This window comes from Anolis sagrei, chromosome 6 (genome assembly GCF_037176765.1).
Source record: "Anolis sagrei isolate rAnoSag1 chromosome 6, rAnoSag1.mat, whole genome shotgun sequence".
In the NCBI taxonomy this organism is placed as follows: Eukaryota; Metazoa; Chordata; class Lepidosauria; order Squamata; family Dactyloidae; genus Anolis; species Anolis sagrei.
The window spans coordinates 13852268-13864421 of NC_090026.1; the positions used below are offsets into that span (position 1 = coordinate 13852268).

Genomic DNA, 12154 nt, shown 5'->3' on the forward strand with positions numbered 1-12154 from the left:
CCCAGATGACATAATCAATCTCCCGCTCCAATCCCACCCATACTCAAATTTGGGCGTATCAGGTATTTGTGCCAAATTTGATCCAGTGAATGAAAATACATCCTGCCTATCGGATATTTACATTACAATTCTTAACAGTAGCAAAATTCCAGTTATGAAGTAGCAATGAAAATAATTTTATGGTTGAGGGTCACCACAACATGAGTAAGTGTATTAAGGGGTATGAGTATGTGTATTAAGGGGTCGCGGTATTAGGAAGATTGAGAAACACTGCTCTAGCGTTCATGCTTGCATATGTATGCTTTCGGTTTCTTGCAAACAGCATCAATCCATCCTTTATGTTCTGTGATGGGAAAGAAAACAGTTTCCAATCAAATATCTCAAAATACCTCAATATTCAAATTGATTTTAAACAGATGCGTCTTCACTTCTCAATTTGTTTAATATGCTTTTAATCTACCATATTTCTTTGATTCTAAGATGCTATGAATTGTAAGATACACTTATTTCAGTACCATAAGCAGAAAAATGCTTTGTTTGTATATATATTTAAAAGAGCACACATGATTCTAAGATGCATCCTGGTTTTACAGGTGTTTATGGGGGGAGGAGTGCATCTTAAAACTGAAGAGATGAAGCATTTGCATTATATTTTTGAATGGTTTTTAACTTCTGCAGATAAATAGAGATAGATAGATAGATAGATAGATAGATAGATAGATAGGATGCCCGACCGCTGGACTGGGATACCTGAGAGATCTACCTAACTTCATGACTGCATTTCTGTCTATGCACCTGCACAATCACATTGGTCATCGGGGGGTGGACCTCCTTTTGCTCCCACCTCTGTTGCAAGTGCAACTTGTGGGGATGAGGGAGAGGGCCTTCTCTGTGGTAGCCCCTAGACTTTGGAACTCACTACCTGGTGATATTAGGCAAGCACTCACTTTGGCAGCATTCAGGGAGAGCCTAAAACTGTTCCAGTGTGCCTTCGAGGATTGAACAACAAGTCTCCTATCTTGACCAACTCAGTATATAATGTCTCTCATCCTTCAGTGAATTAAATCCCATTGTTTGTCCCATCCGAACTTCCCACCAGATACATTGCCCTACTCATCCATCTCACCCAGTGTTTTAAAATTCTATTTGTTGTATTTGACCCTGGCCACTTGGTTCAATCTTTTGTTATTTATGTTATACTCTGTGTCAGTTTGTATTATCTTCTTTGATTTATTGTACTTTATTTTATGTATTATCTTATGCTTTTTTGTTGTATTATTTTGCTCTGTTGTAATTTGTTGGGCTTGGCCACCCCGAGTCCCCTTGGGGAGATAGAGGAGGGGTAGAAATAAAGATTATTATTATTATTATTATTATTATTATTATTATTATTATATTCCAGCTCAAAGCAGGAAATGTGAGATTTTATTCAGCTGTATGGAAGGGCCTCAGTCCATGATTTCTTGTGACACAGTAGTCACCATGAAGGCTGTCACATACATAACACTATGTAACCCATTTTTGGTTCTGGGTTGTGAATGTTATGTCCTAATTGGTTCTATCATAAAAACACCGAAAAGGTTCATTATATCACATAAACTTTGTTTTTGCAGAACATCCTGCAGCACATCTTGCTATAGTTTTCCAATGAATATATCATCAAGTCTCAACCAATTTAACATAGTTTGTGGCAGCCACAAAAAAGAAGTTTCTGGAGTATAACAACTACTTTCAAAGTAAGCATTGGACCATTAAACAGGAAATAACACTTTCAAACCAGGAACAGATTCCCCCCCCCCCCCCCCCGAATTTTGTTAAATAGTGTAATCCAGAGAATTAACCATAAAGCAAACCCCGGATTAGCTTCTCAGGGGACACACAAGACAGGAGTCTCATACCAGGGTGACAAATCAGAGCAAGCAGACTCTTTCTTTACTTGCTCAGCTGTTCCAATAGGAATGGGAGCTTTGCCTGCTTTCCACCAGCATGTTGCTCTGTCCTTGACAAGAGAGAATCCTCTTGAATTCTGGCTTGTTGTGATGTTGGATGTGGCTATAGTAGGCATGTGTACACATCCAAATAATTGTTTACTTCCTTAAAAGATTGGTGCCTTTTGCAAGAGAAAACCCTGGCAGCTACTGACCCTAATATCAAATGGATGCTGTATTTTCTCCTGCTTTTAGTTTGGAGTTATCCAGAATATTGGACCCTGCCAGCAGACTATATTCAGCACCTTGGACAGATGCTTCAAAATTCAGATTAAGTTCCACTAAGATTTTCACCACCAATTTTGTCTGGCAGAGCGAGGGAGACAACAATAAATCACTCTCCATTTGGTCTCAACTCAACTCTTTCTCTTACATCTGTTCTCTTTGCAGAGAATGCCATTACTATTACTGTATTCCTTAAGACTATGCGAGTTCCTATCAGGGGCTCACCTGTTGAGGCTCTTAGGGCTACGCAGTATTCAGAATTCCACAGATTGTTGGGTTCCCCCCGCATCCAGTTACTGTAGTTATATGTTGATTCATCGGACCACCTCCAGATCCCAGTCTATAATAACAGGGAAAATAGATTAGAACACAAGATCCACTGAGTGAAGTGTTTTGTTACCAAGGTCACGTGTTTTGATCTTCACACACAAGTTGTGCTGGTACGGCTGTACCAGGAGCTCCAACTTCTTTTCCTTTCTATTGAGTGTTTGCATGTATTCCAAAGTTCCATGCATTTTGCAATAAGGTGGCTTCCTTAGTTTGCAATAATAGGGCCAATGACCCATCAATTATCATTATGTTCTTTAGTTCAGCCCCTTTTTCTGGGTTTAGGAGGGGAAAAGGGGACCTCTAGTTCAGTTCACTCAGAGAAGCCTTTCGTACAGAATGTGAATCAGTTCCACCTGTAGAAAACTTCGTCTTTTACAGCTTTTCTGGGGAGGGGGGGATCCAGTCCCACAGCTCTACAGAGAACTACAGCATAGCCTTTGTTGGGAAATTTAGTTCCACAACTCTACAGTCAGCCTTCGCTGAGAATTGAAAGCCTTCTTTCCTCTTGGAAATCTACTAAAGGACTCTGTTTGGTAAGGACCACTCACGGCAGCCATAATGCAATTTGGACTGGGTCTAGGGGCCCATGCCAGCAGAGCATAAGTTAGATTGCCCAGTTTTGGCCAAGGGGTCAAGGATTTCCCTTGCAGAAGGAAGAAACAGTTTATGAAGAAGGTTGCCTGTCCCTTGTGGGCAAGATTTAAGCAAGCCACCAGTTGATTCAAAGCCTTGAAGTATTTGTTTGATTTATTGAAGATTTAAGCAACAATAAAAACTTTGTTGAACTTTCTAAGTCTTTAAAAGAACTTTGTGTGAGGAAATCCAGAAGGCCTCTCAGCCGAGGCACTCCCGGCATCCCGTTGGGCATTCAGAAAACACGTCCTATCTACAGACTCTTTACAGGCCCAGCGCATGACAGCACACAAGTCATGAAGGCAGTACCATTTCCCTCATTTGTCTCCAAAGTTATTAAGCTATATAGGGGCCTTCCACACAGCCATATAACCCAGAATATCGAGACAGAAAATCCCACAATATCTGAACTGGATTATCTGAGTCCACACTGCCATATATTACAGTTCAAAGCAACTAATGTGGGATTTTATTCAGTTGTGTTTGAAGGGGTCATAGAGGGAGACTTTCTTGGAAAATGAGTACAGTTTGACCCCCACATTCACTAGTTTCCTTTTCATGGATTTGATTATTCACATGTTTGTAGCTGTTCATTAACTAGCTTGACTGACTTGCCCCAGACCTTCTGCTCTCCCCTGCCTGTCCTTCTGGAAATAAGGGAGTTACACATTGGGGCTTGATTTCAATATCCAGGGAGGCCAAGACTTACATGGCGAGTGTCATGGAGTCCAATCCAGACATCCACTTGGTTTTCTTTCTTGTAAGCAGAGATGTGCTTGGATACAATGAGGGTTTCTGTCCAAGTAAGTATAGATGCAAGGTGGGTCCCACGGCCATAGCTTTGACAGTCAATCTGGGGGGGAAACACACAAAGTATAGTATTGCCCTTGACAATTCCATCACACACAAGCTATCACTTCCAGTCTTACCTCAGCTTCGTGCCAACTCAGCAACTTGTGGAAAAACCCATAGCAGTTGCCCTGATATTGCAGCCATCCCCTTGCACAGGTATCAGCTTCTGTGGCTATTAGATAGGAAGAAAAGATCGAAAGAAAGGGGGTTCAGGGAGGTGATATATTTTGAGAAAAGGGCATTGTCTCTGGAGCCTCCAATTATCCAATTATCCCTTGTAGAGAGAAATAAGGAGACTCAATTTATGGGGTAAGGGATTACATAGGGGGTTTCCCACTCTTTTCCCTAACCTCCAGCTGGTCTCTTTTGAACCCTTACCTTTACATCCCTATAAAGGTAAGTTTTCTTCTGGCATCGAGATGCAAGAACAGAACACACTACAGCTATTGGTTTTGCTATTTGTTTAGTACAGGAAGCCTCTGCTTATCTGAGGGTTAGGGACTGGACTGGGGACATGACTGCTGTCAGAAAAAAAGAATTGGTTGAAAAGTGAAACCCAAAGTGTTTTGTTAGCTTGCAAGTGCAAGAATAAACACTGGATGGCACCAAGTTGACAAGCACCATGATAAAAAGCAACTGGAATGCTTCACAGGGGACTAAAGGGTGGAACATGGCTATAATACAGATCTGTCAAAATAACAACAACAACAACTTGGGAAGTGTCCAATGTGTGATCCAATACAACACCCAGCAGAGTGATCTTGTCTTCTGTGGACTCATCTTGTTGTGTTTCAAATAATAATAATAATAATAATAATAATAATAATAATAATGTGGCAAACAGACTACAAGCAGACAGACTACAAGCAGAGGCATAACACCGTTGGTCAGATGACTCATTGGAACTTGTGCCAGAAATACCATCTGCCTGCGACAAAAAACTGGTGGGATCACAAGCCAGAAAAAGTTACAGAAAATGAACATGTCAAGCTACTCTGGGACTTCCGAATTCAGGCAGAGTTTTGGAGTACAGTACTCCTGACCTCACAATTGTGTTAAAACACAAAGTATAGATCGTCGAGGTTGCAATGCCAGGTGACAGCAGGATTGAAGAGAAACAACTGGAAAAGCTGACACGATATGAGGATTTAAAGATCGAACTGCAAAGACTCTGGCACAAACCAGATGATGATTGGCACACTGGGTGCAGTGCCTAAAGACCTTGGCCTGCACTTAAACATAATCGACACTGAAAAAATTACCATCTGCCAGCTGCAGAAGGCCACCTTACTGGAATTTGCACGCATTATTTGCCGATACATCATACAGTCCTAGACACTTGGGAAGTGTCCGATGTGTGATCCAGTACAACAGCCAGCAGAGTGATCTTGTCTGCTGTGGACTCATCTTGTTGAGTTTCAAATAACAATAACAATAACAATAATAATAATTATTATTATTTAAAATTATTTATAATCTGCCCTATCTCCTCGAGGGGACTCGGGGTGGATTCCAACATAACAATGGCAAACATTCAATGCCTACATAAAACACATGATAATAACATAAAATCCCAGAAAAACCCCATACATCAAATTAACACCAAAAAAAGTGGAACATCCAAAAATAAATGATGAAATAAAGGGGGATACCTGTAGTTTAGTAGGAATTGCATTGCACACAGTTCCTGTGTAATCTTTCAAGCAAGAAATAAATATTCCAATATTTTATTCTTCTTCTTCAATATCATCACCATTTATGAATGTGAGATCAGTGCAAAGTCACTGAGCTCAGAACCCAGAAATCTGAATGAGATCTCTGGACATTTATATTGTGTAGCTCACATAGGGCCCTTCCACACAGTCACAAAACCCAGAATATCAAGGCAGATAATCCTCAATATCTGCTTTGAACGGGATGATCTGAGTCCACACTGCCATATAATCCAGTACAATGTATTTATTTATTTTATTATTTAGAAATTTTGTATACCGGTCTTCTCACCTCCATCGAGGGACTCAGGCCGGTTTCCAACAACAATATCACAAACAATCATTAAAACATCATATTACATATTAGACCAAAACATTAAAAGAGCAAAATACAATCATATAATTACAATGTGGATATTATAGAGCTGTGTGGAAGGGGCCTGAGGTTTTAGAAGGGGTACTTTCCCTTTGGGTAATGGAGATGATGGATGAGGAAACTACACCCTTCTGCAGTCAGAACATGTGTAGTGCTACTGAACGCTGGTCCTTGACAACCTATCCTTTCCATGAGGTGTATTGCATTCAGTAATCACGTATTACTTAGCAGGCTATTTTTATGTTCTCTTCTTGCTGATGTGTGTCTTCAAGTCATGTCTGAGTTTTGCAACCTCTGGGTAATTCTACCATGGGGTATTTTTTGGAAAGATTTGTTTTAAGAGCAAGTTTGTCATAGCTTTCCCCTGAGACTGAGAAAATGGGATTTCACCATGACATGACCGCCCATTGGGTTATAATGGTTGAGCAGGGGTTCAAACCTTGGTCTAAGAGAGTCTAAGCCAGGCATGGGCCAACTTGGGCCCTCCAGGTGTTTTGGACTTCAACTCCCACAATTCTTAACAGCTGGTAGGCTGTTAGGAATTGTGGGAGTTGAAGTTCAAAACACCTGGAGGGCCAAAGTTTGCCCATGCATGGTCTAAGCCCAACACTTATACTATTGCACTGCACTGACACTCTTTCATCTGCTTGGCATTTCTGTTTCATGTCATCTTATATACCAAGGTGTTAAACCATCAGATGAATAGGAGCCCCCGGTGGTGCAATGGGTTAAACCCTTGTGCCAGCAGGACTGAAGACTGACAGGTCAGAGGTTTGAATCTGGGAGAGCGTGTATGAGCTCCCTCTGTCAGCTCTGGATCCCCATGCAGGACATGAGAGAAGCCTCCCACAAGGATGATAAAGCATCAAAACATCTGGGCGTCCCCTGGGCAATGTCCTTGCAGATGGCCAATTCTCTCACACCAGAAGCGACTTGCAGTTTTTCAAGTCACTCCTGACACGAGAAAAAAAAATCAGATGAATGCCTTTCCAAAAATCCCAGCAAGAACTCACCTCTCATGAAGATGCCAAGCAGGCAAAGACTGACACAAACCAAAGGTCCCATTTCCTTTCTTCACCTAAAGAGGAAAAAAAGGAAGAAAAGAAATCAAGTGACATGATGAAAAAATAGGGAAGTTAGCAAGAAGTGCTAGAAGCCAAGACAAACATCTTAGATCCTAGAATATGAATTAGACATTCAAAGAATGAGGTTCTTATTTCTGTTGTTCAGGAACAAGTACCTACCCAAATACAACAAAAATAGTGTCATTTGTGCACGAGATGAAGATAATGGCACGTACCCTGGCTCTTTGAACAAGGCTTTGGAAATGCAGTGCAATAGACAAACACGGAATTATGAAAGTTGAAACATGGAACGGCTTAGACAATGCTAATGGAAAACAAGATTAACAGGAAGACATTGATTATTATATGGTTTAAATAGTTTTTGTATTGATTTTATAATGTTGTTTGTAAATGTTTTAATTTTACGTTGTGGATTGTTATGGCATCAAATGGCTGCCAATTTGTAAGCCCCCTTGAGTTGCCTTCGGGCTTGAGAAAGACAGGATAGAAATATCATAAATAATAAATACTAATAATATTGCATACTTTTATTATATAAAGCCTTTGTGTGGGGAAAGGAGATATAAAATAGCCCTACTGAGGACTGAATATGTTCATAAGATACTATTCTGACCGTGATAGGGGTGCAGAGAATATGTAAGCACCATTATCACCACCATGGAGTCCCTGGTGGTGCAATGGGTTAAACACTTGTGCCAGCAGGACTGATGACCAACAGGTCAGTGGTTCAAATCTGGGGAGAGCAGTTTGAGCTCCCTCTATCAGTTCCAGCTCCCCATACGGGGACATTGAGAAGCCTCCCACAAGGATGGTAAAACATCAAAAAATCCAGACATCCCCTGGGCAACATCCTTGCAGACTGCCAATTCTCTCACACCAGAAGCAACTTGCAGTTTCTCAAGTTGCCCCTGACATGAAAAAAAAATCACCATCATTATCGTGATCTTTAATATATTCTGTCATAAAAGATGACTGGGCATATAAGACGACTCCCAACTTTTCCAGTTAAAATATAGAGTTTGGGATATATTCACCATATAAGACTACCCCTCTTCCAATGCACACCAAATAAAAATTTAAAAAGCATCAGATTTGATTTCAATATGGTAATTTTCTATTACTGTACCTCCTTCTCTGCTTCTCAGATCTTGCACATGCGCACCTGCACCGCTTCACTGCAGTCTTCAGGAGCGAGATCTGATTGGCAGAGTAGGCGTTACGGCAATAGGATACAAGGGTGGGCCAGACAGGTAAAAGAGGTGCATTTGTCTGGGTCCAGAGCCACTCGATTTTTTTCCCCATACCCTGGGCACCCCAGACGCCTGCAGCTTGCTCCACCCTTCACTTTGAGCCGCCGCAAACTAGCTTCTTGGGAGAGCAAACTGTGCCAGCACGAACGATGACGCCGAAGACTCCGCCTCTTTCTCCGCCTATTTCTCCGCGGCCACGTGGTTTTCCCTTTGCTAGGGCAGCGATGCGAGCATACTCTCAATTCAACAGGCAGAGCAGTCACGCTAGCAAGAGAGAGAGGATAAAAAATGGACGACTGCGTTAACGACAAAAAAGTTGAAAAAGAAATTATAGAATGTTATCAATGTAAATAAATTACATGATTTATAGATTCCATATTAAAAATAAAATAGTATAAATGTTGTATATAAATAGTTTTTGGCTGGTAACCCCTCCAAGCCGAAAACTATCCATGTTTTGGCACGTTCTTCCCATGCTGTTTTGGAACGAAAACAGACCGATTAATATTATAGGTTATTCAGATCTAGCAATAAAAATGATTAAAAATCATACTTATAAAAAGCAATAGATCGAAAGACTATCATTGTGCAGAGGTAACAATGTGGGAACAAAGTGTTTTGTGAAGTTGTTCTATCCAGAGATAAATCATTTAAAAATATTAGATTTTCACAAAATTAGATGGAAATAGGTTTTCTATTAATAATATATTCAGTGAGAGATAATAAAATCTTTGTTCTACAGTCAATCCACATCTGTGGAATCCAAATCATGTGGACTATTACAAAAAGAACAGGAGGGATTCCACATTGACAGTGTTAAGAGACCTTTTAGCTTCTGAACATGGTATCAACATCACTTGTAAGTAGACTATGGATATCTATGATGTAGTAGGCTATAATCTGTTCCATCATATCCCAATTATAAAAGTGACAATAACAACTTGAACATTTCCATTATAATTTACGGCAAACAAGATTCTTATTTTATTTATTATTTATTTGCTTTACTTCTATACCGCATTTTTCAGCCTAAGTCGGTGACTCAATGCGGTTTACACAGTGCAATTTATCACAACAATAACAAGTGGTTAAAACACATCATAAACAACAGACAAACAACAATCAATTATCCTATCAACACCTCAATAGAATCAGAATCCGTTCTCAAAATCCTTATACCATTCCAGTGTTCGATTATGCCATCTTCCTGAGTTTAGTTGCACCGTTAACCGAATGCTTGTTCATAGAGCCACGTCTTGACCTTCTTTCTGAATGCCAGCAATGAAGGGGCCTGTCTGATGTCTACGGGTAGGGCATTCCATAGCCGAGGGGCCACCACCGAGAAGGCCCTGTCCCTCGTTCCCGCCAACCGCGCTTGTGACGCAAGCGGGACCGAGAGCAGGGCCTCTCCGGACGATCTTAATGTCCTAGTCTTAGTAAAAAAAAATTAAAAATATGAAGGATGCATACAAGAGGGAACTGTCAAAGCTGCAAAAATCAAAGTTCTCTGGAGTGGGTACCAATAATGTGCACAAAATCAGATTTCCGTACTTAGGAGATGGATTTCCTTAGGGACTCCATGCAGGCAGATGAAAGTGAGGATACCATCAACCTCAGCATCTCCCTTGAAAATGTAAGTGCGAACATATCGGCTACATAACTGTATGGTGTGATGGTGGTAACACTATAGTTGCTTACCTAGAACACTGATTGTCTCTTTGGACCAGTTATGGATGATTTGATGTACAAATATCACATTCTAACATGTGCATTAGCCATGTACACCACAACATGTCTAATGCAGTGCTGGTATTGATTTCAGGACAAGTGCAGTCGACCCATAGTTACAGAAGAAAGAGAGGACTTGATGTGCACTGAAGCAAGTGAGTTCCAAGAGTTATCTTTTACCATAATTCAAACCACAAAGCCAAATACCCCGTCATGTAGCCATGACACAATGAACGCAGTAAGTAATTCAGTAACGGCAACAGTCAGTGGTCAAGTCCTCATCCGAGGGACAATGGAGATACAGTCGACAGACAGGAGAATAAAAGAAAGCGACAGAAGACATCACTTGTGTCATCTCCCTCTCCTCAGTTTGAGCTATATAAGAAGGCTGTGGACTACCTGGCAAACAAGCAAAGCAACACTCCAACATGTGTAGAACAAAATTTCGGTAACCACGTCGCTCTCAGCTTAATGAATATTAGTGAAGACTTGCGGGAAGAAGCAAAATATGAAATACAGGGTATCTTGTTTATTTATTTATTATTTATTTATTTCGAGGTTTTATATACCGACCCTCTCACCTTCAAAGAGGGATTCGGACCGGTTCACAACATGTGTTAACATACAAAAAATATACAATAACAACACAATGCCACTTCATTACACGATTAAAATATCAGCACCATACACATTAAAACATTATCATCCCAGTTAAAAGAGCCAAATCGTCCGACACCATCGCAATCCCATTCATATTACAACATATTGACATATTACAAACAGTCAAGGACCAATAAGCAATAAATTAGCATTTTGTTGGCAATAAAGTAGACTACTGTAACATGTTATGTTTAATAAAGGTTTGTTTTATTATCAATATGTACAGTTACATTAAAAAAATATAAAATAACTGCTATACAAAATGATGTTGTCAGTACACCGCACCAACATCAGATGTAAAAAATGCTTTAAAATTCTTCCTCACAGCTTTGGCCTCTGTGCTGTAATAATTGGAGTAGGTGGTGGCCACTTGTGGAAGATGCAGATCTGTTCCGGGCTGTATAGGAATCTCAGTCCTCCAGGCACCAGGCACAGTGGTACCAGTTTCCACATCTTCTCTGTCCACATAATTGACTGGCCATGATTCTGTGCTTTCATGGCACCTTAAAAAGTTGTGAAGTGCACAACCAGCAAGTACTAATGTGCGCACTTTGTCTGGCTGTAGCAGGATGGGATTTAGAAATACTCTTAATCTATTAGCAAAAATTCCAAAAGCTATCTCCACAACTTGGCGGCCACGTGAAATTCTTTAGAAGAAAATAATCAAAAGATACATTAAATACAACTATTACTATATCAATTTTCCAAGGTCAAAGGTTTCCTTATTATACTATTTCACTGGTATAATGCTGCAAGATACAACTGCATTACCCACTGAATGCTTACCTGTAATTGCATATCCGTTCTTCCAGAGTCAAATCATTCCCCCCATACGGCTTGAGGATACATGGTTTTAATCCAAAAGCGTCATCTGCTAAGAAGACGTATGGAGTGGGTATGTCTTGACCTGGAAGTGGATGGGCTGGAGGCATGTCAAGAGCGTTAACATCTATAAGCTCTTTTAAATTACATTTGTTCCACACACCTCCATCACTGATCCTTCCTTGTGTGCCAACATCAATATATCTAGAAAATCAAAATGAAGAACATGCTTCAAGCCCTTGGTATAATTAAATTAATTCTTACCTACTGCACTTCAACGAAATTTATAATTAGCATCCACAACTGCTAAAAGGACAATAGATTATGTTCCTTTATAATTGTGGTAATGGGAACCACTGTTGATCGGCTTCCTCATCACAATATGTTTTCCATCAATGGCCCCCAAACAATGTGGCACATTCCACCGATCTAGAAATTGCTTGGAAACAGCTCTCCAATGCTCTTTTGATGTTGGCACTTCAAATGTGTACTT

The 12154-nt window shown here is 40.3% G+C and overlaps 1 protein-coding gene and 1 long non-coding RNA gene across 2 annotated transcripts; both read right to left on the reverse strand.

The window, feature by feature from the left end:
- Positions 1-275: 275 nt before the first annotated feature.
- On the reverse strand, positions 276-7186 carry LOC132779334 (C-type lectin-like). The gene is made up of 5 exons (XM_060783027.2): positions 7130-7186; positions 4106-4200; positions 3886-4029; positions 2439-2553; positions 276-343 (listed from the first exon to the last, which is right to left on the reverse strand). Exons 1-5 carry the CDS (start codon positions 7179-7181, stop codon positions 276-278), a joined length of 474 nt encoding a protein of 157 aa, XP_060639010.2. The 5' UTR covers positions 7182-7186.
- A 3838-nt stretch (positions 7187-11024) lies between these two features.
- Positions 11025-11697, reverse strand: LOC137097240 (uncharacterized). Its single transcript, XR_010910078.1, has 2 exons — positions 11626-11697; positions 11025-11486 (listed from the first exon to the last, which is right to left on the reverse strand). It is a non-coding gene; the product is annotated as an uncharacterized lncRNA (long non-coding RNA).
- Between the last annotated feature and the right edge of the window lie 457 nt (positions 11698-12154).